The sequence below is a fragment of the Oreochromis niloticus genome, linkage group LG14 (genome assembly GCF_001858045.2).
Source record: "Oreochromis niloticus isolate F11D_XX linkage group LG14, O_niloticus_UMD_NMBU, whole genome shotgun sequence".
Lineage (NCBI taxonomy): Eukaryota > Metazoa > Chordata > Actinopteri > Cichliformes > Cichlidae > Oreochromis > Oreochromis niloticus.
The window spans coordinates 7,837,642-7,858,672 of NC_031979.2; the positions used below are offsets into that span (position 1 = coordinate 7,837,642).

Below are 21,031 nucleotides of genomic sequence, written 5' to 3' on the forward strand. Positions count from 1 at the left end.
ACCTGTAAGTAATCTAAGTTATTGTTAGTTCACTCTTTAATTACATATTATTAGTTTTGGCTGTTCTGACAACACATTTTCAGCATCTGATCCAAGCAGCACAGCTACAATTTAGTTACTTCTAATTTTACCTCCTAGCTATCAACCAAGACTGTCTGTGAAAGTTGCTGGTTTGATCCCTGGCTACTCTAGTCTGTGTGCCAGAGTACCCTTGAGCAAGTTACCGAATCCAGAGTTGCTCGTGATGCATTCATTAGAGAGTGAATGTTAGATATAAAGCACTGTAAAAGAACCTGTTTTGTGCGCTTGAATTTTATGGTTGATACAAAGTCCCAAAACACACCCAGATTTGCCTCAAAGCAGACCATTTGGTGACCCTGGGGTCAGACCCATTTTTAAATATGTATTACATAAATATTTCAGCAGTAGGTGAGACAGTGTAGGAGGGTTCTTCTCTGATTCTGCTTATTTCGGCAATCAGTGTATTAGTCTTACTAGTATTACTTAGTCTTACTAATTCTCTACTGCATATGTATTATGCATAGAATCATGGATAGTGTAAGGAAAACACAAACTAAACAGACTGCAGGCAGAGTCTGTCAATGATTACACTAGACGGCTGAAATGCAGTGAGATGAAGCAAAGAGTGCAGTTGGACGTTGCGATCTGTTCATCTCTCTGTGTTAAATGTTGCTGTGGTTAGGTTATTATCAGCCCTGATAAATTATGAGGTTTATCAGAGCTTCTCCTCCAACATCACCTTTGGCCCTCCACATACAACATCATCTTTGAGCCGTAGATGAATTCAATGCGAGCATGAGCGCGCGGTACCGCTGCTGTTGTGAAACCATGTCACAACAGCACAATATTTTATGAAAATCACTGCAGCTTCTGAAAGAGATCCAGAGAGTGAGTCATATTGATTCTGTGTCGGACACAGTCTCTGCTGGGGTATCTGATTCAATGAACAGACATGGAAGAGGATTGGATTAGATGGCAGCTTTCAGAATTATTAAACACAAGGAACTGTGATCCAACGCCGAAACCCCGCACAAATAAACCAACCAGAAACTTTTCATTAACCCGAACTAAGCAGCTCAGACATTAACACAGAGAAACACTGTTGTAAAAATGTGAGCACACACTCATGCTCAATTGCTGATAAAGTAACTCCAGCTGACTGAGGCCTGAGTGTCTTATCTTATCAGGAAGCGTTTCATCAATAAAGAAAAAAAATCTGTGTTTGAGTCAACAAAATTTCTTTCCTTGAAGTTTAAAAAAAAAGGAGAGAGAAGAATGTCTCCACCGCAAAACTCCCAAACTTATCGCTAAGGTAATCAGCACACATCTCCATGCTCCACTACAGCTCATCTCCACTCCAGCACATTAGAATGAGTGATTGCGGAAGTCGGAAATGGAGATTGGAACAAGTGCAGGAGACTCTTTACAGTGCATCAGTGTGATGCTCAGACCTCCAAGCATGCACAAAGTCTATTCTCAGCTGTAGGTAATATGAGATTTTATATCACAACACAACACACAAACCCACATGAGTGTGTTTACAATGCAAAAAAAATGCAAACCTGAGCTTATTCTGCATACATATACACACACTCACTGGAAGGACAAACAATGACACTGACCTTTGGTCCACACACACATGCTTTCCTTTTATATCTTAGTGCGGACATCTAACTGACATAATGCTTTCCCTATCCACTCACCCTAACCCTAACCATCAAAAATGAATGCCTAACCCCAAACCTCAGCCTAAACCTAACCATAACCTAACTGTAACCCTGACACTAAAACCACATTTTGACCCTGAAAAATGCCTTCAAACTTGTGGGGAATGTTGGTCCTCACAAGCATAGTAATAGTTGAAATTTTGGTCCTCACATAGTGGTATAAGTGTGAACACACACACACATGCACACTCAAGCACTTTCACACACACACACACAGGAACAAACACGGTATATATAAAGGGCTGGGCGACGCACTGCCTCTCTCTTTGCTTGACAAACAAACGTTACGGCAAACTCCTGCCTCCAAACGCACACCAGTCAAACATGCCTGCAGATTACAGTGGACGCTGGGAGATGGTGAGCAATGATAACTTTGAAGACGTCATGAAGGCCCTCGGTAAGTCGCGCTCATGCAAAATCTGATACGGCATAGAAGGAGAGAATTTGGCTTGGCAACTCTCTTTAAAAATCCAACCCAAAAACACACACTGTAGCTTACTGTAGCTCAGTTACAGTGATGTATTTAAAAGCAGCCAAGTAGACAGGAAGGTCTGGGCAGGAAATCTAGCATGTGTGTGACAGAAAAGATGAGAGAGCAGCAGTGTGAGAGACAGATGAAGACAGTGGAAAGAGGAAGGGAAAAAAAAGAAGAGTGCTATGGCACTGCTTCATTTCCTCATTGAGCTGCTGTCAGGCTGAGTTAACCTCCACTCTGTGAGCGGTTGCCGTCTGTTACGACGCCAAATAAATATTGATTCACTCCTTTCTGCATTTTCATCCTCCACGATCCACAGAAATGGAAGACAGATTCCGACCCTGGATCAGGCAGCGGGCCAGCTCGTCAATTTTTAAAAAAGAAGGAGGGAAGAAAAAAAAGGCTCTCCTTCCTTCCTTTTTTTTTTTGGCGTGTCGTTGATCAGGCCCAGAAACACTTTCATTATTCACGACTCTATCTGCAATTCATAAAACAACCCTCGGTACACTCGGCTCACACAAAATCCAGGAAATCCTCAATGCCTCCGCCTCATTTCCATCCAGCGGATGGGAAAATGACATCCTTATGGAAATGGGTCAAAAATATCATTTAGATGGGTAAATATAGGGACCTCATCTGTAAGAGTGATGGGAAGAAATTGAATTTTCACTTTAGGGCAAATGGGATATGAATATCTAAACGGTCAGGATGGGTGGTTCTCTTTGGCAGAGCCCAAACTGAGCGGGATGGAGAAACTCATTTAGGCCTCTTCTGACTGGGAGCAAGGTCATTTTTAAAGGGTAAACGAAACTGTCAAAAGGACCGGTAGGAGAGGAATCATAATAAGTGGCCTGTGGTGTTGTGTGCATTTCTGTTGGATGTGTGCTTTGGGTGTGTCTGCACACACACAAAGACAGGACAGAATATTCTTCACAGACCCACAAAGAGCTGATGCCTCAGCTGACCCTGCATTCATTTTTTGCATCCCTGCATGCTTGCAGACATTGACTTTGCCACCAGGAAGATCGCCGTCCACCTGCATCAGACGAAAGTGATAGTCCAGAATGGAGACAAGTTTGAAACAAAGACCCTCAGCACCTTCAGAAACTATGAGGTCAACTTCACTGTGGGTGAGGAGTTTGATGAGTACACAAAGGGACTCGACAACCGAAACGTCAAGGTAGGACTGAATTTGTTTACTCCGAGAACCTTTAACAAGTGCACCTGGAACAGCTGTGTTGAACCAGTGATGTATTAAGGTCTATGTCTTTGTCCTATATTGTGGTGGAACAGACACTAGTTACCTGGGATGGGGATAAGCTGGTGTGTGTTCAGAAGGGGGAGAAAGAAAATCGTGGCTGGAGACACTGGATTGAGGGAGACCTACTACACCTGGTAAGAAAAAACGTGACATGCTGGGAAATTTCTGCCATATATTTAGATGTTCTCGTGTTTTGAATCTTGAATCAAAAGCAGTTAAAATTTACTTAATGGAATCTTATCCATTAAGTAAGTTAAATGTCATAACAGCGGGCAATAACAATAAAAAGATAATGAATCACTATCTAAAAAAACCACATGCGGGCTCAGCCTTGTTGTGTAATCTAGACAGCCATGTGTTGCACCATGTTGAACTTTAAGTCTGAAGGTCTGTACCTTTTGTTCTAGGAAATCCACGTTCTCGACAAAGTCTGCCACCAAGTATTTAAGAAGGCGAAATAACACTGGAATGAAGTTCATCCGCACAAAACCGTCTGCTGTGTCTTTTTATAATGTGATTATGGAGAGCTGCAATAAACTGATGTCACACAACTGTACTGATTTACTGTGTTTTTGATGTGATATATTTTGTCTATTAAATGCATACAAAAAGTGAAGTCCAACCTTGCTCATAAATCCAGTACTGGATTAAAAAGTACAGGCTTTTAAACACATAAAGAGTGCATGTTTTATACATTAAAATTCACTTTTATAATTAAAGGTTTCTCTGATATGTAAGTAATGTATGTAATAATGTCTGATGTCTAAACTATACAAAACGGAGAAAGACTAATTAAACACGCCAGAATGAATAAAGGAATGCGTCAGAAAATAACGTTCATATTAAACTCTGTTCTTCTGTCAGACAAACGTAAATAAAACATGAAAATAATAATTTGCTTGGAAATTATTGAGCACCAAATGCGGAGGTAAAAGTTTACAAGTGACACCGTGTTTTGCTTCTACAAGAAATGCGGAAGAATCCACGTTGGATGAAGCTGTGTAAATCACACAGCGGCGGCTGAGATATACAGGCCGGAAATTCTTGTCTTCACAAGAAAAGATTTATGTTGTTGCTGAGCAATACGAAATGTGTTTGAAATGGTGCTCCTCCCCCCAAAACAGGAAGCAGCACCTATATATAAACCTGCACACATACTGTAAAACAGGATACAATCTATCCCGTATAGCCCACTGTAACTTGTTGAAATATCTACCTTTATATATTTAGTGTTGCATTAATTACTATACCTAATAGTTGATTCACAGCTATTGTGTAGCTCTGAAAACGAGCAAACCTGTTATAAAATGGCATTTTCTAAGCCATATTTATATGTACTGAACTACTGCTAGCTTAGCTTTCCTGTAAGTGTAAACATGCAGAGCTAACATCTTGTTATTGAAGAAATACTTATTTACACAAACGCTTTTAAAACTAGCAAAATCTACAAGACAGGTGTTTATACTCAGCCTTTTGGTTCTATATTTGGCTTTATAGCCCTGTTGAAATTTGGGAGTTCAGGCTTATTTTGGAAAATCTGTACCGGAGGTGGTTTTTGCAGCTCCTCGAACTTTCTTACAGAAACTTGCTCCGCTGAGCTCCACAGGCAGGCAGCAGTGAGGCCCGTATTTACAGTAGACAGCACCGCAGAGACTCACCGATGTGCAGTCATGGTAGGTGCAACTGAAAAACTAAACTGTTTATGTGACTTCGGTTATTTAAGAAAAAAAAATTATAGTTATTTCGTTTGCAGTTTTTTTAAGGACTTTTGTCAGCGACCTAATAATTGTGACATAATAACTTGGAATAACTTTGTATGTCTTAAACTCTCAAAATGAGACAATGAAAAGGCTGAAAAAAACACTTTTGTCTTTTGGTTGTTGGATATTTTGAACATGCATTCGTAATACTAAATAAGCAGAGTTACGAAAAGACTTGAAAGGACCTGTAGTGATGGAGCAGGCATGCATATAAAATCTGGTATGAGAAGTATCAACAGACACAACCCCACCCTCAAGGCAGCCAAAAACTGAAATCAAACAGCAGCTGAGACAAGCTGATTACTGACAAAATTGGAGGATTAAAGCTTACTTTAACATATTTAACGGTGTTATTATCTCTTTGTCTTTTCACTCTTCCACAGCCTCTGAGACTGGACATCAAGCGGAAGCTGACAGCTCGGTCAGACCGGGTGAAGAGTGTGGACCTGCATCCCACTGAGCCGTGGATGGTGGTCAGCCTCTACAGCGGCACCGTGGTGGTCTGGAACCATGAAACACAGGTCACTATCCGTCTCTGCACATTTGTACAAAGCCGTTTGATCTCCCCCCTAATCGCTCGTTGAGTGGTTACATGAAATAACCAATCTTTTCATCTTCCTTCGTCTGTGCTTTTGATGTCTTTAATGGTGATGTAGTCTGACAGCATGGGGCTTTTTTCTGTGTGTAGATGATAGTGAAAACATTCGAGCTGTGTGAACTGCCTGTAAGAGTGGCCAAGTTCGTAGCCAGGAAACACTGGGTCATCACTGGAGCCGTAAGTATTTGAATTCATGTGCACTGCTGATTCAAAGCTTTTACTTTTACTTTTACTGTATGTTTTTTGTGCAAATAACAATACAAATGTGACAGTTTTAAGGTTAAAAAGAATGAGTCTGTTGTGTGTAATGTTGGCTTTGGTAGATGACCCGTTTCTAATGGGCAGAGAAATTCAAATCTCTTTGCCTGTCTGCAGGATGACATGCAGGTCCGTGTGTTTAACTACAACACGCTGGAGAGAGTTCACTTGTTTGAGGCTCACTCTGACTACATCCGATGCATCGCTGTCCACCCCACACAGCCATACATCCTCACCAGCAGTGGTAGGAAACTGCCACCACACATACTCACATAAACACAAATGCTCTCATATAAAATGTTACCTCATGCATATAACTTTTTAAACTTTGCAAGCTGTAATCAGAAATCATCATCATCATCATGTTTTTTCCTGCTTCTTGTTTACTGTCTCTCTATGCTCTGCTCTCCTTGCCTTTTCCCTCACCCCAACTGATCACAGCAGTTGGATGGCCTTTCCGTGTCTGGCTTTTTTTGTGATGTGGTGCTACGGTGTGTAAATAAAATTGAATTGAAATTACGTTTCTCGTGTTTCCGTGTTTTTAGATGACATGTTGATCAAGCTGTGGGACTGGGACAGAAAGTGGTTGTGCAGTCAGGTGTTTGAGGGACACAGTCACTATGTCATGCAGATTGTCATCAACCCCAGAGACAACAACCAGTTTGCCAGTGCCTCTCTGGACAGGACTATTAAGGTATACACACACGCACACACAAGCACACCTAGCGAATACAGGAAAGTAATTGTAAGAGCAGGCAAGGAAGACCGCTGTAGGCCATGAAGAAATGAAAGTGGTTTTCAGTTTAAATGAAGTTAAAGGAGACAAAAAGGAGGAACACACAGGTGTAGTTTCTCTACAGGAGGAAGAAAAGCGGGATTGGTGGTCTTCATTTTGAGAAACACTACTGCTAACAACAGAATTTAAGTGAGACAGGAGCAGTAATTTGCTGACATTATTCAGTTGCTCAGTGATAAACAACTCAATTGTTGTACTGTAGGTGTGGCAGCTGGGCTCCAAGGCTCCCAACTTTACTCTGGAGGGTCATGAGAAGGGAGTGAATTGTATTGATTACTACAGTGGAGGAGACAAGCCCTACCTCATATCAGGGGCTGATGATCGCCTGGTCAAGATCTGGGATTATCAGGTTATCACAAACACACTAGACTGCTTTTTTCTTCCTTTCTGCACCCTAGGATCAAAACAGTTTATTGCCATAATTATGTGACATGTGAGACTATTATACAAAACATGCAAAGAGGTACGCAAAAAACAATAAAAATACAATAACAACACACTACAGTATTAAGAAAATATTTCCACCATAACCTGTATATAAAAGATGGACATATTCACTATGACATTACCCACTGTTATTTTCAAGCCTTCAGTTTGACCAATGTGTATTTTATTTTATTTTTAGATGAAAAGTTACGTCTAACTTATCCGCTAACAGTAGTTAGCTTGGTTTGCAAGGAGTATCCAAACACTGCACATAGTGCATGACACAGACACAGGTACCTGCTAATTAGGGCTAATATATAAATAAGATATTAGAATTTCAGTCAACAAAAAAATGTAATGCAGACATTTTTGGATGGTCTGATTGTCAACACAATAATCACACTCATTTCACTGAGGTAACCTAGCAACCTGTCACTCAAATGGGAACACTGTTATCCTTCCTGCATCAGTGTAACTCCTCTTTAGTCTATAAAAGCAAACATGGAAAATGATGGACAAAAGGCCAAACTCTCATCGCCACTCCAAAATAGATAATCAGCACTATCAAGTCTTTTGATAGTTTCATATTTGAAGTTAGCTCTCTGAGCCAGCAGTGATGTTGGTGCACTGTATAAAAGTATCCACAATCTACCAGAGTATGTAAAAATATGAAAAACATGTAGTGCTGACTCAAGGTTAATGACAGCTTCAACTCGAGGAGTCTTTCATCTTTGGTTTCTATCTACAAGATTTGGGCAAAGCTGTTTTCAGTTAAGGTGTGTGTGCATCAGGGTGCGAAGCACAGATTGCAAATTTAGTCTGAAGACGTGACTGAAAGAGTTCAAGGTCTACCTGAAACTGTAGTGAACATTGGTACCCATAGCTGAAATTTCCTTGCCCTGATGAAGTGTTTGTTTTGTTGGCAATGTTGAAGGTGTTTCTCATTCACTAAAAACTAGACACAATTAAGCGCTATCATTGTTTTCTGGACATTAGAGCCCTTTGTATTTGATTTTTTTTCTATGTATGTACACTGTACATGCTAAAAAAGCAAAATAAGTAAAAAGCCTTAAAGATACATACCTTTTATTCTAAATACAGCTAAATCAGGACAGTTAAATAACTCATATGGTTATCATGAATGGAAAGCAAAACCATATCTATGTAACCATTTCTATTTCTGCTGTTCCCATTTAATTTAGCAACAGTAAGAGGTGCATCTGTAGTAGAAGTAAAAAATAGGAAGGAGTTTCCATAATACTCCCTATATTCTTAACTATAAAGCCATTATATGGAAAGTCATTGTTCTTAAGCAGTTATTCAGCGTTAATATAGACAGTTCATACACACGTTCATGTGCATTCATATAAAAATCTTACCACATGTGAAAAGAACAATAAACACGGTGTGTGCTTTATCTCCCTAGAACAAAACTTGTGTTCAGACTCTGGAGGGTCACGCTCAGAATGTGACCTGCGTCAGCTTCCATCCTCAGCTGCCAATCATTCTCACAGGTGCTGAAGATGGTGGGTCAAACATTCGTACATTTTTGTGCTCCCAAATGGGCACGGCATCTTGCTTAAGGTTTGACCTGTTTGTCCTTTCCATAGGCACTGTTCGTGTGTGGCACTCCAACACCTACCGGCTGGAAAACACACTCAACTATGGCATGGAGCGGGTGTGGTGTATATGTGGCCAGCCCAGCTCCAACAGTGTGGCTATAGGCTTTGATGAAGGCAGCATCATCATCAAGGTAGTTATATTTGTAGTTTTCTCACAGATTTTCTGAATGGACTTTTTAAGTAGTGATGTGGTTAAGATTCAGCTGATGATGTAACATCTCTGTCCTCCATTTCTTCATACACCGTTCTCTCTTTTTTCCATTTATTATTGTTAATCCTTCTTCAGCCACTCCCTCTTTGTTTCAGATTGGTCGAGTGGAGCCCGTCATGTCCATGGACTCTAGCGGGAAGGTTATCTGGGCTCGTCACTCTGAAGTGCAGCAGGCCAACCTAAAGGCACTGACAGAGACTGAGATAAGGGATGGAGCGAGGCTCCCTCTGAGTGTGAAGGACCTGGGAAGCTGTGAGATTTACCCCCAGACAATCCAACACAGCCCTAATGGGAGGTAAAGCTCCAGGCTTTGGGTGGAAACAGCATGAAGTTCTGACTAATGTTTCTTTTTCCTCTAACCAAAATATGACCGTTATTAAAGTGTAAATTAGACTTGAACTAGATTTAACTATAGTGTAATTGCCTATGATCGTTTCAGTGCAGGTAAGATAGTGGCAGCCTGCATGCTCACTGAGTCTTTGGGGTAAAAATCTTAAAGTATAATTTGATAATCATGTGTGTAATTTGTATCTTTGCACACTGACAGATTTGTAGTGGTGTGTGGGGATGGGGAGTACATCATCTATACTGCCATGGCTTTGAGGAACAAGAGCTTTGGCTCTGCTCAGGAGTTTATCTGGGCGCACGACTCTTCACAGTAAGTCTTTACCTTTACATTAAGGCTCAGCATTTTAGAAAATATACTTTGTGCTGACTTAGATAAGAAAACCAATGCTCTCTTTTTTACATTTTACACATCGTCCAATTTCTAATCAGTTCAATTTAGTTTTATTTGCTAAATCGCAGTAGCCTTAAGGCTCTTTTCTTATTGTAAGGCCCTACAGTAATACAGCAAAAACTCCAGCAATGACACAACTCCCAACGAGTAAAGCACTTGGCGACAATGGGAAGGAAAAACTCCCTTTTAACAGGAAGAAACCTCTGGCAGAACCAGGCCAATCAGGGAGCGGCAGCCATCTGCTGAGACTGTTTGGGGATAAAGAGAGAGAGGGAGAGAGAGGACAAAAACATGCTGTGAAGAAGAGCCAGAGATTAATAATAACTAATGATTAAATGCAGAGTGATTTTTTTAAAAACAGGATTTTAACTTGCTCATCTAACTGTCAACATAAACCCAAAATATGTACTCCTGAAAATGGTCAAAGGACTGATTAGCCTTACTGTAAGTCCCCTGTGGTCTGGTACATTATTATTATTCATATTGTTATAGGTATGCAGTCAGAGAAGGCAACAGTGTGGTCAAAATATTTAAGAACTTCAAAGAGAAGAAGACATTCAAACCTGAATTTGGAGCTGAAGGTGAGTTTCATGTCATGTTTTTGTTTGAATTTGAATATATATTTGAGAGCATATGTGTGAGTATCTGTGCCTATGTATTACTATCCTGCATCCCTACAGGCATCTTTGGTGGCTGCCTACTAGGAGTGAGGTCAAACAGCGGCCTGGCCTTCTACGACTGGGAGAGCTCTGAATTGATCCGGCGTATTGAGATCCAGCCTAAACATGTCAGCTATAATCCAACGAGCACTTTATCAGCTTAAGTCGATACTAAATTTACTACTGTGGCTTTCTAATAGGAGTTGTTTTGTTTTTTTTAATTGTGTCTTTAGGTCTTGTGGTCTGACTCTGGGGAGCTCGTCTGTATCGCTACAGATGAGTCTTTTTTCGTGCTGCGCTACCTACCAGAGCGAGTGTCCACAGCCCAGGAGTCTAAAGAAGGGGTGACAGAAGATGGGATAGAGGCTGCCTTTGAGGTCAGAGACTTACATGGTCAATTGTCTAGACTATTTAAGTAAAAATTGGACGTCTTAGAAGAATTCTGTTACCTTTTTAGATAATTTCTCAATCTCTTTTCTGTCTGTCCTCTTTTTCCTGCTGGTCAGGTGCTGGGGGAGGTCCAAGAGGTGGTAAAGACAGGGGTTTGGGTGGGAGACTGCTTCATCTACACCAGCTCTGTTAACAGACTCAGCTATTATGTAGGAGGAGAGATAATCACCATTGCTCACATGGACAGGTAAACTCACAAATATGTATCTGCAAATCCATTTTGGTGTCTTTTTCCTTGGCATATTCATAAATGTTCCTGTAATGCTGCAAAATCAGTTGTATGGCTATGAATCAATTTAGCGTCTTATTTTATGTTTTATTTCCACTTGCTATCCAGTAAATTCAAAACTACAGACTGTCTTTCTTTGGTGTAGGACGATGTATCTGCTTGGCTACATCCCGAAGGATGACCGTCTCTACCTCGGAGACAAGGAGCTGAACGTTATCAGCTATTCGCTGCTGCTTTCTGTGCTAGAATATCAGACAGCTGTCATGAGGAAGGACTTCAGCACTGCTGACAAGGTTCTACCCACAATTCCCAAGGAGCAGCAGACCCGTGTAGCCCGCTTCTTGGAGAAACAGGTATGTTTGCATGCCAGCTTTTACCCTTGGAAATCCATCTTTGTGCTTCTCTTGCTCCTTTAGCTGAGTAAAAATTCAGGACTTGGACGAATGCATAATTTACAGAACATGAGGCAGCCAGATGGAGTGATACCTCTGGGCAGAATTTCTGTGTGTTTCTTATAAAACATATTTATCATGCAAGGGCTTTGGCTTCTCACGCAGTCACTTTCCCCCCATTCATATTGCTTCATATATCTAGCCTCTACTGCTGGCCATCACAACAAGTGAGAGAGGATAATATACAGAATACAGACTAATGAGAATGTTATTTTGTGCTGTGTAGGGCTTTAGGCAGCAGGCCCTCGTTGTGTCCACTGACCCAGAGCATAAGTTTGAACTTGCTCTGCAGCTGGGAGAGCTCAAGACAGCCTATCAACTGGCCCTGAAAGCAGAGGTGAGACCTCGGACACTTTACTACTACTAAATGTTAGCAGCTGTGTAAGGATGTCTTTAGACACTGTGCTACTCTGAGCAAAATGCTAAAGTTAGCTAAAGCTACAGAGTGGAATAGTTGTGTGGTGTATATTCACATAAATAAGTCAATGATTATTGGTTTTGTTTTTTATTCAGCAGCTCTGTAATATGATACATAATGTGCACAGAATCAGTTATTTCTCCTATACATGCCTGACAGTGTGAGTCACAGACCTGGTGTCCCTTATTTAGTAACCGCTTTACAGGGTTTTGTTGTCGAGGTTCATGCCTTTCGTCCTGAGATAATCCGCTCTCCTGTCTCTTTGGCACCTCTGCTCTCGGGGGCCGAGTCAGTCAGAACAAAAATGGAAGCAGCTGGCAGAGCTTGCAACTACAAAGTGCCAGTTTAGCTTGGCTCAGGAGTGTCTCCACCAAGCTCAGGATTATGGGGGATTATTGCTTCTGGCCACCACTTCGGGCAACGTTGACATGGTGGGCCAACTGGCTGAGGGGGCAGAGAGCGATGGGAAGACCAACGTGGCCTTCCTCACCTACTTCCTGCAGGGGAGGTGAGTGTGTCAGGGTAAAGAGCACAAAGGAGGTGTTTAAACTGGCTTATGTGTTTAAACTTTATTCTTTTTTTCTGTCATCACCATCCTTGTGATTTTTGTATTTGCTCAGAGTGGACAAATGTCTGGACCTTTTGATCAAAACAGATCGACTGCCAGAAGCTGCATTCCTGGCAAGAACATATGTGCCCAGCCATGTCTCAAGGTAATGCTGCTTCTAATGAATACCTAACATATGTCCAAGTGTAACACTCTGCCTGTGGGCTTACATTAGCCTATCTGTTTGTGTCCTGAAGAACCTCTGCATGTATTACTTGATGTGCAATTATATTAAGTTCCTGTTTTCCTCCCAGCTGTTGAAATAATTACTAGTCTGAATCAGAGTTTTTAGAAAAATGTTGTTTCTTATTAATGAGAATTTCTATAATATATTATGCATCACTGTGGCGCTGCGTGTGCTTCTCTTCCTTCAGGGTGGTGAAGCTGTGGAAGGAGAGTCTTTCCAAGGTCAACCAGAAGGCAGCAGATGCTCTGGCTGACCCCAGCCAGTACACCAACCTGTTCCCTGGCCTCCAGCAGGCCCTGCTGGCTGAGCAGTACCTGAAGGAGACTCATGTCGGGGTCAGACCTGCTGCAGAATACTCTCTCATTACGGTCAGTGCGAGAGTCAGTCGAACTATATTTTCAAAGTTAAATCAGCATCTAAAATTTTTGCATTTAGCTGCAAAGCTTGTTGGACTATAGCTGTTCATACTTTGAACAAAAGTTGAGTCTGAGATCCCACTTTTTTTGGTTCTTTAGCCAAATGAAGAGCGCAGTGTTCTGGAGGAATCAGCAGGTTTTAGATCTAAAGGAGAAATCACGGACTCAGAGGTGAGAGCACAGTCTTCATCTCTACACATGCTCATTCAGTCAGTGCAGTCGAACAGGCTGCTCTTGTGTGTGAATAAGTGCCTGAGCCATTATAAATGTCACAGCAGCATACCAGTCTTTTTTAATTTCCTTCCATGGTATCTTAACTACAGTGTAATATCCTAACCTAATATGTGTCTCTAGGGCAACAATATTAGCTAATGGATGATAACAACAATGAAAAATTTTTGTAATGGTTCACTGCGGGAAGCAAAAAAAAAACCATTCAAATTTACCACTGATTCAGCTCCTTTCACACTTGACACTGTTCTCTTTCATCCACCGTGAGCAAACACTGCAACTCCTTTTCTGAGTTTGATTGTTCTGTGTTTTCTTTAAAGCCAGGGGCGGAGAGCATTAGTGAGGCCGCCATTGTGCCAGTAGTAACAGAAAGTACATATTCAGAAGTTGCAGTAGTGGAGGAGGACACTTCACTAAAACAAGAGTCGACTGATCCTGTTTCAGCAAGTGAAGAAGAATCTGTCCTGAGAGCAGCGGACCCTTTTCCAATTGTTGCTACAGAAGAACAAGCAGTGTCAGAATCATGTGAGTTTAAAGCAGTGAAGGTTGGCACTAAAGCAGACACTCTAGTCTCTGTAGAGGAGATCACCAGGATGCCTGATGAGGAGGCTGAGATGGTACGGCTCAGTCCTGTGGAAGATGTCGGGTCATGCGTGAAGAAAGACCTGGAATTATCTCCAGCAACTGAAGCTCCACCTGCTGTCTGTGCTTCTGAAACAGAAACCACTCTAACAACACAAGAAGCACCAAATGAGGCATTAGCAGCTGAGGATGTCCTGGTTAGCGCTGGTCTGACGGTCGATAATGAAGTTATGTCCGAGCCTATAGCACCTGGGGAAATGATCATTCAAGATCTGGAAAAAGATACGATCCCCTCAGAAGTTCCAGGTACAATGGGTGGAGCAGCAGAAACAGAAGAGACTCCTGTTACGTGCGAACTTGTTGCAGAAACAGCACCTTCACACACAGCAGTGGAGGAGCTCATCTCTTTTGAAACCGCAGATGTTCCAGCGCTGAACACAGCTGTCCAGATTTTACCGGAGCTGACCCTCGATCCTCTGCTAGACTCGCTTGAAGATGCAGTGCCAGTACTGAAGCGAGTCCCGGCGCAGGAACGAGAACAAGAGAAACAAACTGGAGAACTTCCAGTAAAGCCTCCTGTTATTCACAAGGCTGAGCCAGAGGTTTTAGCCCTCGCCGTAGCTCATGCAGAAGGAAATGCAGCAGAAGAGAAAGAGGAAGGTCCTGAAAGACCTGAGGTACTGCCAGAGGACCTCGAGGCGAATGATGAGGTAAACAAAGGTTTATAAGACTGTTACACTAATATTGCTTTGAATGTTAAATCCAGAATTGTTTTGTCTTTCACCTGTAGGCCCTGGATGATCTGGACAACTTTGACCTGGACGTTATTGACACCACAGATGTCAACCTAGATGAAGATTTCCTGGGTGAATAGAAACTAGTCTTTCACAAGCCATTTTTTTCTGTTCAGTAATAAGAGTTTTATAAATCGAAACAATTAAGACTAAAGTGAGTATTCGGCATTTGCATTCTTACGTCTGGCCTAAACCCTTATCCAAACACCACAAAAACCAGCCTCCCAACTGCCCAGATCCCAGACTAATCAAACACAATGGAATAAGCCCAACCCGCCTACCTTGCAGCCCACAAATCCCAAAGTATCTGCTCTCGAGGCATGATGCCAGACACCGTGAAAACCTTAGGAAGCCTGTCCATGCCTCAGTGGGACAGAGCTGTTTTGCTGGTTTCCAGCCACGACTCTGATGAGACCAGGCTGTATTTTAACACTATCTGCAGATCCAGTGTATTAAAGTCAAAAGTGTACTGACAGACAAATAGGCATTTCTTCATTGTTGCTAGCGTGCCTTTATTATTTTATTTTAAATGGTTAGTAGCTTTAAATAAATACTTTGGGGTTTGCTGTGTCTCAAATCTAAGTGCTTCCAGCTTTACTTGCTGACATAAACATAGCTTTCATAGGAAAGAATCGCAATACCTCTCCCTGTTACTCATGTCACAAGCATCCGACTCCAAATTATTTCAATGCGAGTTAAATCTTCTGCATGCCATTCCACTTTATGTATACACCACGTCACGCAAACCCCCCATTTGGTTCTTCTCATTGTCTTCATAATTAAAGTCATAATTTTATTTTTAAGCTTATTAAATGATCAAAAACATACAGTATGTTGCTGTTGCTAGTGTGTTTAAAATGGTTTTCTGCTTCCTTTGTTTGAAATAAAAACTGCATGCTACTGTGACTGTTTTCTTGGAGAGTAAACTAAAGGAGCTTCCACAGTCTCTCATACAACTCCAATAACATGACACTCAAGTACAAAGGCTGTATTTATTTTATGTACATGATATAAGGAGACACAAAGCTTGATTCAAAGAACTACACAGACAATTTCTCCACGTAAGAAACAAACATCTTAAAGTATCTCACAAGACGTTTCAGCCAACTCTTCAAATTGTTGGTTGTGATGTGAAAAGGTTTCCTTTGGAGAACCATATTTTACTCTTGGCCCAACACAAAAACAACAATATACATGAGAGGCAGGATTTCCCGGCATTCTGTATAGCATTTCTCTATTGAGGTATGGAGCAATCATGAAGCAGAGCCCTCAACAGCAGTCTGTTCATAGGCCTGCAGAGCCAGCTCGATGTACCCCGACCTTTGGGAGTCCCTCTGGGCATAGATCTGCAGGGGCACACATGAGCAAAAGGGAAAAAGAACAGAGATCAATTACACTAAAATACAGTCAAAGTGCAATCACAGTATTAATAGTATTATTACTGGACGTAGTGAACACAGCTAAGATTGGGTTTCGAAATCAACCGTGACTAAATGAGAGGCCTTGAATGTAGAAGACAAACACACACCCACACCTCCCGCCGCTAACCTCTCACATTAAATGGTTGTCATTCTCAGTGTCTCTCCCCATTACTTCAAGGCTGAAGGCCTGTGAGAACAAATAAGTCCTGATATATCCTGGACTTGGTCCCTCTATTCCCACGTTAGAGGAAAAACCCAAACGTCTAATGCAGGAAACAGCCTAGATTTGACCTCTTAAGAGCTACACTGACTCCTGATTCACCTCGAATATCCAGGAATACCATTTATGTAAACTAGATCAAATAGCAATACGTTAAACAGACTTTAAATGAACTCAAGTGCCAGACAGAGCTACGAATCAGCAGATACTGTTTGTCACAGTTCAACTACCTTAAGCAGGTCGGTGCCTGTGGCCTGTTGGCTGGCAGCTTCCCGGGCAGACTCACTGTGGGGGTGGACCATGTGAAACAGAGACACGAGGCTTACAGCATCATGGAGCCTGGAAACACCAGCACACACACTGAAGGCTAAGATCAGAATTTTGCCAGCAGGTACAGCGTACTCAATGTAACTCAATTCTAAAATAGTGCAAAAGCTTAAAAAAACAAAACTCACAGCTCTCTTTTTAGCATGTCCACTATGAGCCCATCCACCCTACGAGTATTGACTAAGTACCAGGCCATGCCTCCGAAGTGTCTGGTGGACCGCAGCAGATCATATTTGCCATGTTTGTCCAAGTCCTCATATGTGGCCGTGTGTATCTAGACACAAAACACATTAAATGAATACAGGCCTTGATGATTTAGTAGCTCATTTCTAAATAATCAGCACAACAATCAGCATGCCCCTTTTTTCACTTCATATCAAATAAAGCAGAGAACATATAAAAGGGCAGAAAATTTCACAGCTTAACGAGCTCTAGGTACAGTTTACAGATCTCAGTGCAGCCGACGATCAGGTCAAAATACCACAAGCTCACTGTTTTACCTTGATGTATTCTGAAGAGTCTGGCTCAAACTGGACGAGGCACAAGTCCAACACATCCTCATGGCGGTCCTGGGAAAACACCAACTAATGAAGAGAAAGAGGTATCAGTGGGTAACAGTGTACTGAGGAAACCCTCCACACACACAGTGACAATGAACAACATGAGGTGATGATCATTTGTTACTCGTGGTTAATAGCTGTTTTTTTATGGACAGAATAATGTGTAGATTATGATATTATCACAACACTTCACTCGTGATAATTTATTGTGATTTTAAACATTTTGTGATATGCTGAGTTTGCAATAACATATACTGTGATTTATCTGCAAATTATGTCCTCCAGTGATAAACTTTATCTTATTAATTAAAACAAATATTGACAAGGTTTTCAGTCTCTTCCAGTTGAATGACTTTAATTGTTAGGCACACAGGCGGACCTACATTGTCATTAAAACCTGTCGTAAATGCTGCACCCACCTGTCAAACTGAGCTGTTTGTATTACATTCTAGTCAAACAACTGAATGCAAATGTGTGGACTGCTGTACCATTACATACATTTAGAATATGAGACAGCAGTCAACGCTCCTCTGAGAGAAAATGAGCCATATTAATCACATATGAATCCACAGCCTGCAAGTTAATGTAACCCTTTGTGTTCTACTCCAACTTTCCTCGGCCTTACAGTTCTCTCCTCTGTACAGTCTAGACAGGGCTGTGTCTGTGATAAAACACTGTGACAGTGTCACATATCTTATTCCAGTGTCTTCAGCATGTACCCTATTCTCTTAGCTCACTGTTAACAGTGAGGTAGGTTTGTCACTCACGAGGTAGGTTTGTCATTTCCTTCGGGGCCAACCTTTGGGATCGATAAAGTTTTACTGAATTGAATTGAATCAAATTGAATCATGATAAGTAGGTCAAGTGTTAGTTGTTTTTTGGCTGAGCTGATTTAACATGAGGTGTCCTGTAATCAGTCAGCAGTATTTCAGGATGGTGGTGTGTGAGACAACTCCTCACGTTTGTAACATTCTCAGAGTATTTCACTTACACACTACATTTTTGTCCCCGACTTGTTACAAAAGAAAGAAAAACAAACATGTTTTTGATTTAAATGCAGATGGTGCTTTTCTCATTTCTTTCTCTGATGCCCATTTGTTGAATGAACGTTCCTCCTGCATGCTGACAATCATCAGAGCTGACCTGGCTAGGAAAACTCCACAGCACCCTCTGGTGGACTACAAAAGGAACTGATTTTACTATTCTAGTAATTAAAAGTTTAATTTGTATCTCCAAATATAAACTACAAAGAATAAAATAAATAATAAACTAAAATTTGGTGCCCATGTATGGATACAATGTATCCATGGTAATGCTATACAAGCAGTAGTATTCTGAAATACATAAAGGTTGGAAAATTAGGTCCAAATAAGAGTTTTCCCTTGTTAGCCCTGTTAATAGAACATCAATCTAAACAAGGATAATGATGACTATGTGTAAATAAAAAAACAATTTTGAAAAGTAGAGTAGATTACATCAACTCATTTTATATCAGTGCAAACATGAGCTGCATACCGAAAAATAAATAAATAAATAAATAAAAAAAAAATCACAGATCCAACAAATCACAATAATGGCTAATAGTGTTCAGCAAGCTGTGACGATGAGCCCAGCAAGCAGAATAAAACGACGCTGGATCAGGCAGACATAAATGGAAGGCAGCCATTATTAAGCGTATTAACTACAGCAGTTCAAGTCCAAGTATCTGCTGTGGGCCAGCTACACACTCTAGTGTAACACTTTCAGCGCATGATGTTTTCACTGCGACCAATGACAAGTAAAAGGAAAAACCTCATGGGCACAAAATGAAGCCTTTGTCTACAGAAGGCTGGTGCCACTTATAAAACCTGAGCTCTGTAAAAGATGCATGGAAGGAATTTTATGGAATACAATTTCAAAAGAAGAAGAAGAAGAAAGAGAGGTGGGAGAATTCTTAGGTTCTACCTTGAGGTTCTCCTCTTTGAACAGAAGTGGTGCAGTGAGCTTGCGTCCCTCCTTAGGGAAGTAGACCTGGATAAGTCGGTCTCTCTCCTCCCAAGTGGCCTTCCTAAGGGTTCCATTAGGTTCCCGTACAACTATAAATCTTTCCTGTTGAAAAGACATACAGAATATATATATGGTATATTTTAGTAACATTCTTGAATCCACAGCCATATCAAATCGGTGAGTTTTAGGCAATGAAGGGCATACAGATATATATATTATGGAAGCTCACGTCAGTCAGGACCCCTATAATAAAAAGTCTGTATTTTAAATATGGCAGTCTGGCACAGAGCAGGTATCAATAAAAGCAATCGTGATCAATGTTCCCTCTAAACTGCGCACGTGCGCAATTGCGCACTGCTGGCACGGTCTCTGCGCACAGAAAATCTGCGTTGCGCACAAAAAAAAAAAAAAATCTAACCTGAATTGAAATTAAAATTAATACTTTAACAATTCTGTTTTGCAGTGTTAGTCAGTAAGTGACTGGCTGCTCCAGTATGGGATGAGAATGATGCCACCTTATCCCATAGTCCAGCCAATAATGCGATTCACATTCGTATATACGCAGCTAATCAACGTCGTTGACAGGCTATGACAGCGTCCTTATGTGCCGAGACTGGTGTTTTAGCTAGCAAAGCGACGTGGCTGATGTGCATTGAAGCCACGTTAATGACAACGTGTACAACCATTGGAGATGTGAGCAGGACAGACGGAACAATTGACGGAAAAAGTGTGGACTTTATACCAGTTTTTAAATTGTGTTGATAGGCCACGTAAAACCAGAGTTATGATAAAAAATATCTGCAATGTTTGGTTTTCTTCCTGAACACTATCGTTGTTTAGATTTACTGCGGGAAGAAGCAGTAAAAACGGCGTTTTATAAGGAAAACGATCGAAAGCACTCTCCACCTGTGAGCAAAAACAAACCCCCACCCCCCTCTCTCTTTCCTATTCGTCCAAAAAAGTACCATGTCGACCAATCAAAAAAATGATATGGCAACGTGACATCTAGTTGTTAAGAAACGGGGGGAAGTTTTAGGAGTGACGGCGGTGCTTTGAGATGTGAGAGATTTGAGGCGTTTAGCGCAAATCTTGTGTAGTTAGTGTGTAGTTAGTGTGTAGCGTAGTCAATAGTTTTGTTGTGTGTGTCAGAACAATGAGGCAGCTGCTGAATGTTACAGGTGTTACAGGAGTGATACATCTCCTGTTGGCAGGCCTGCAGGTATCAGGCTGTTGTTCTCCTTTATCTCATAGTGGACAGAAATTATTTTTTGGAGTGGCACAAATAATTTGTGTGGCATCAAATTTGATGCAGAACAGCTGATTGTTCTGTAAATAGTTTGAAATGTTTATTTAAAAATGCCTTGGCTGCATTTAAAAAAATAGCTGCAAAAAACTTTGTTTGCCAAACTGAGTTACTTTTTTGAGGAGTAACTATATAATTAATTGCCCAGCATTGATCATTATATATTGTATTTGGCAGACAGAGAGTTACAGGACTCTCTCCCAGACCACAGACTCATAATACAAGTCAGAGCTTTATAAAAACAAACTAGAAAGCGAAAATTTCAGAAGAAATTTTATGTGTGCCTATGCCGCTG

General features: G+C 41.2%; 3 protein-coding genes across 4 annotated transcripts in view; 2 read left to right on the forward strand and 1 right to left on the reverse strand.

The window, feature by feature from the left end:
* The first annotated feature begins 1,986 nt into the window (after window positions 1–1,986).
* Window positions 1,987–4,040, forward strand: LOC100700053 (retinol-binding protein 2). The gene is made up of 4 exons (XM_003456946.5): window positions 1,987–2,145; window positions 3,225–3,403; window positions 3,517–3,618; window positions 3,892–4,040. Exons 1-4 carry the CDS (start codon window positions 2,073–2,075, stop codon window positions 3,943–3,945), a joined length of 408 nt encoding a protein of 135 aa, XP_003456994.1. The 5' UTR covers window positions 1,987–2,072; the 3' UTR covers window positions 3,946–4,040.
* A 253-nt stretch (window positions 4,041–4,293) lies between these two features.
* Window positions 4,294–16,056, forward strand: LOC100702225 (COPI coat complex subunit beta 2). Of its 2 annotated transcripts, none has more exons than XM_005461703.4 (23): window positions 4,294–4,939; window positions 5,066–5,157; window positions 5,628–5,765; window positions 5,933–6,019; window positions 6,218–6,344; window positions 6,646–6,794; window positions 7,099–7,245; window positions 8,749–8,848; window positions 8,933–9,075; window positions 9,251–9,450; window positions 9,703–9,813; window positions 10,387–10,475; window positions 10,575–10,681; window positions 10,787–10,930; window positions 11,060–11,190; window positions 11,378–11,585; window positions 11,911–12,021; window positions 12,396–12,610; window positions 12,723–12,815; window positions 13,084–13,264; window positions 13,412–13,483; window positions 13,864–14,835; window positions 14,916–16,056. In XM_005461703.4, exons 2-23 carry the CDS (start codon window positions 5,155–5,157, stop codon window positions 14,997–14,999), a joined length of 3,612 nt encoding a protein of 1,203 aa, XP_005461760.1. In that variant the 5' UTR covers window positions 4,294–4,939; window positions 5,066–5,154; the 3' UTR covers window positions 15,000–16,056. The 2 variants fall into 2 exon arrangements, with proteins under 2 accessions (XP_005461760.1, XP_005461761.1); XM_005461704.4 differs by having other exon boundaries at window positions 4,294–4,848.
* mrps22 (mitochondrial ribosomal protein S22) overlaps window positions 15,898–21,031 on the reverse strand; it is a 47,155-nt gene continuing 42,021 nt past the window's right edge. Inside the window, exons 4-8 of the mRNA XM_019345271.2 lie at window positions 19,392–19,535; window positions 17,388–17,471; window positions 17,016–17,161; window positions 16,791–16,899; window positions 15,898–16,265 (exon numbers count right to left, since the gene is read on the reverse strand). Coding sequence (XP_019200816.1) covers window positions 16,173–16,265; window positions 16,791–16,899; window positions 17,016–17,161; window positions 17,388–17,471; window positions 19,392–19,535 — 576 coding nt within the window. The 3' untranslated portion in view covers window positions 15,898–16,172. The remainder of the gene's footprint in view (window positions 16,266–16,790; window positions 16,900–17,015; window positions 17,162–17,387; window positions 17,472–19,391; window positions 19,536–21,031) is intronic.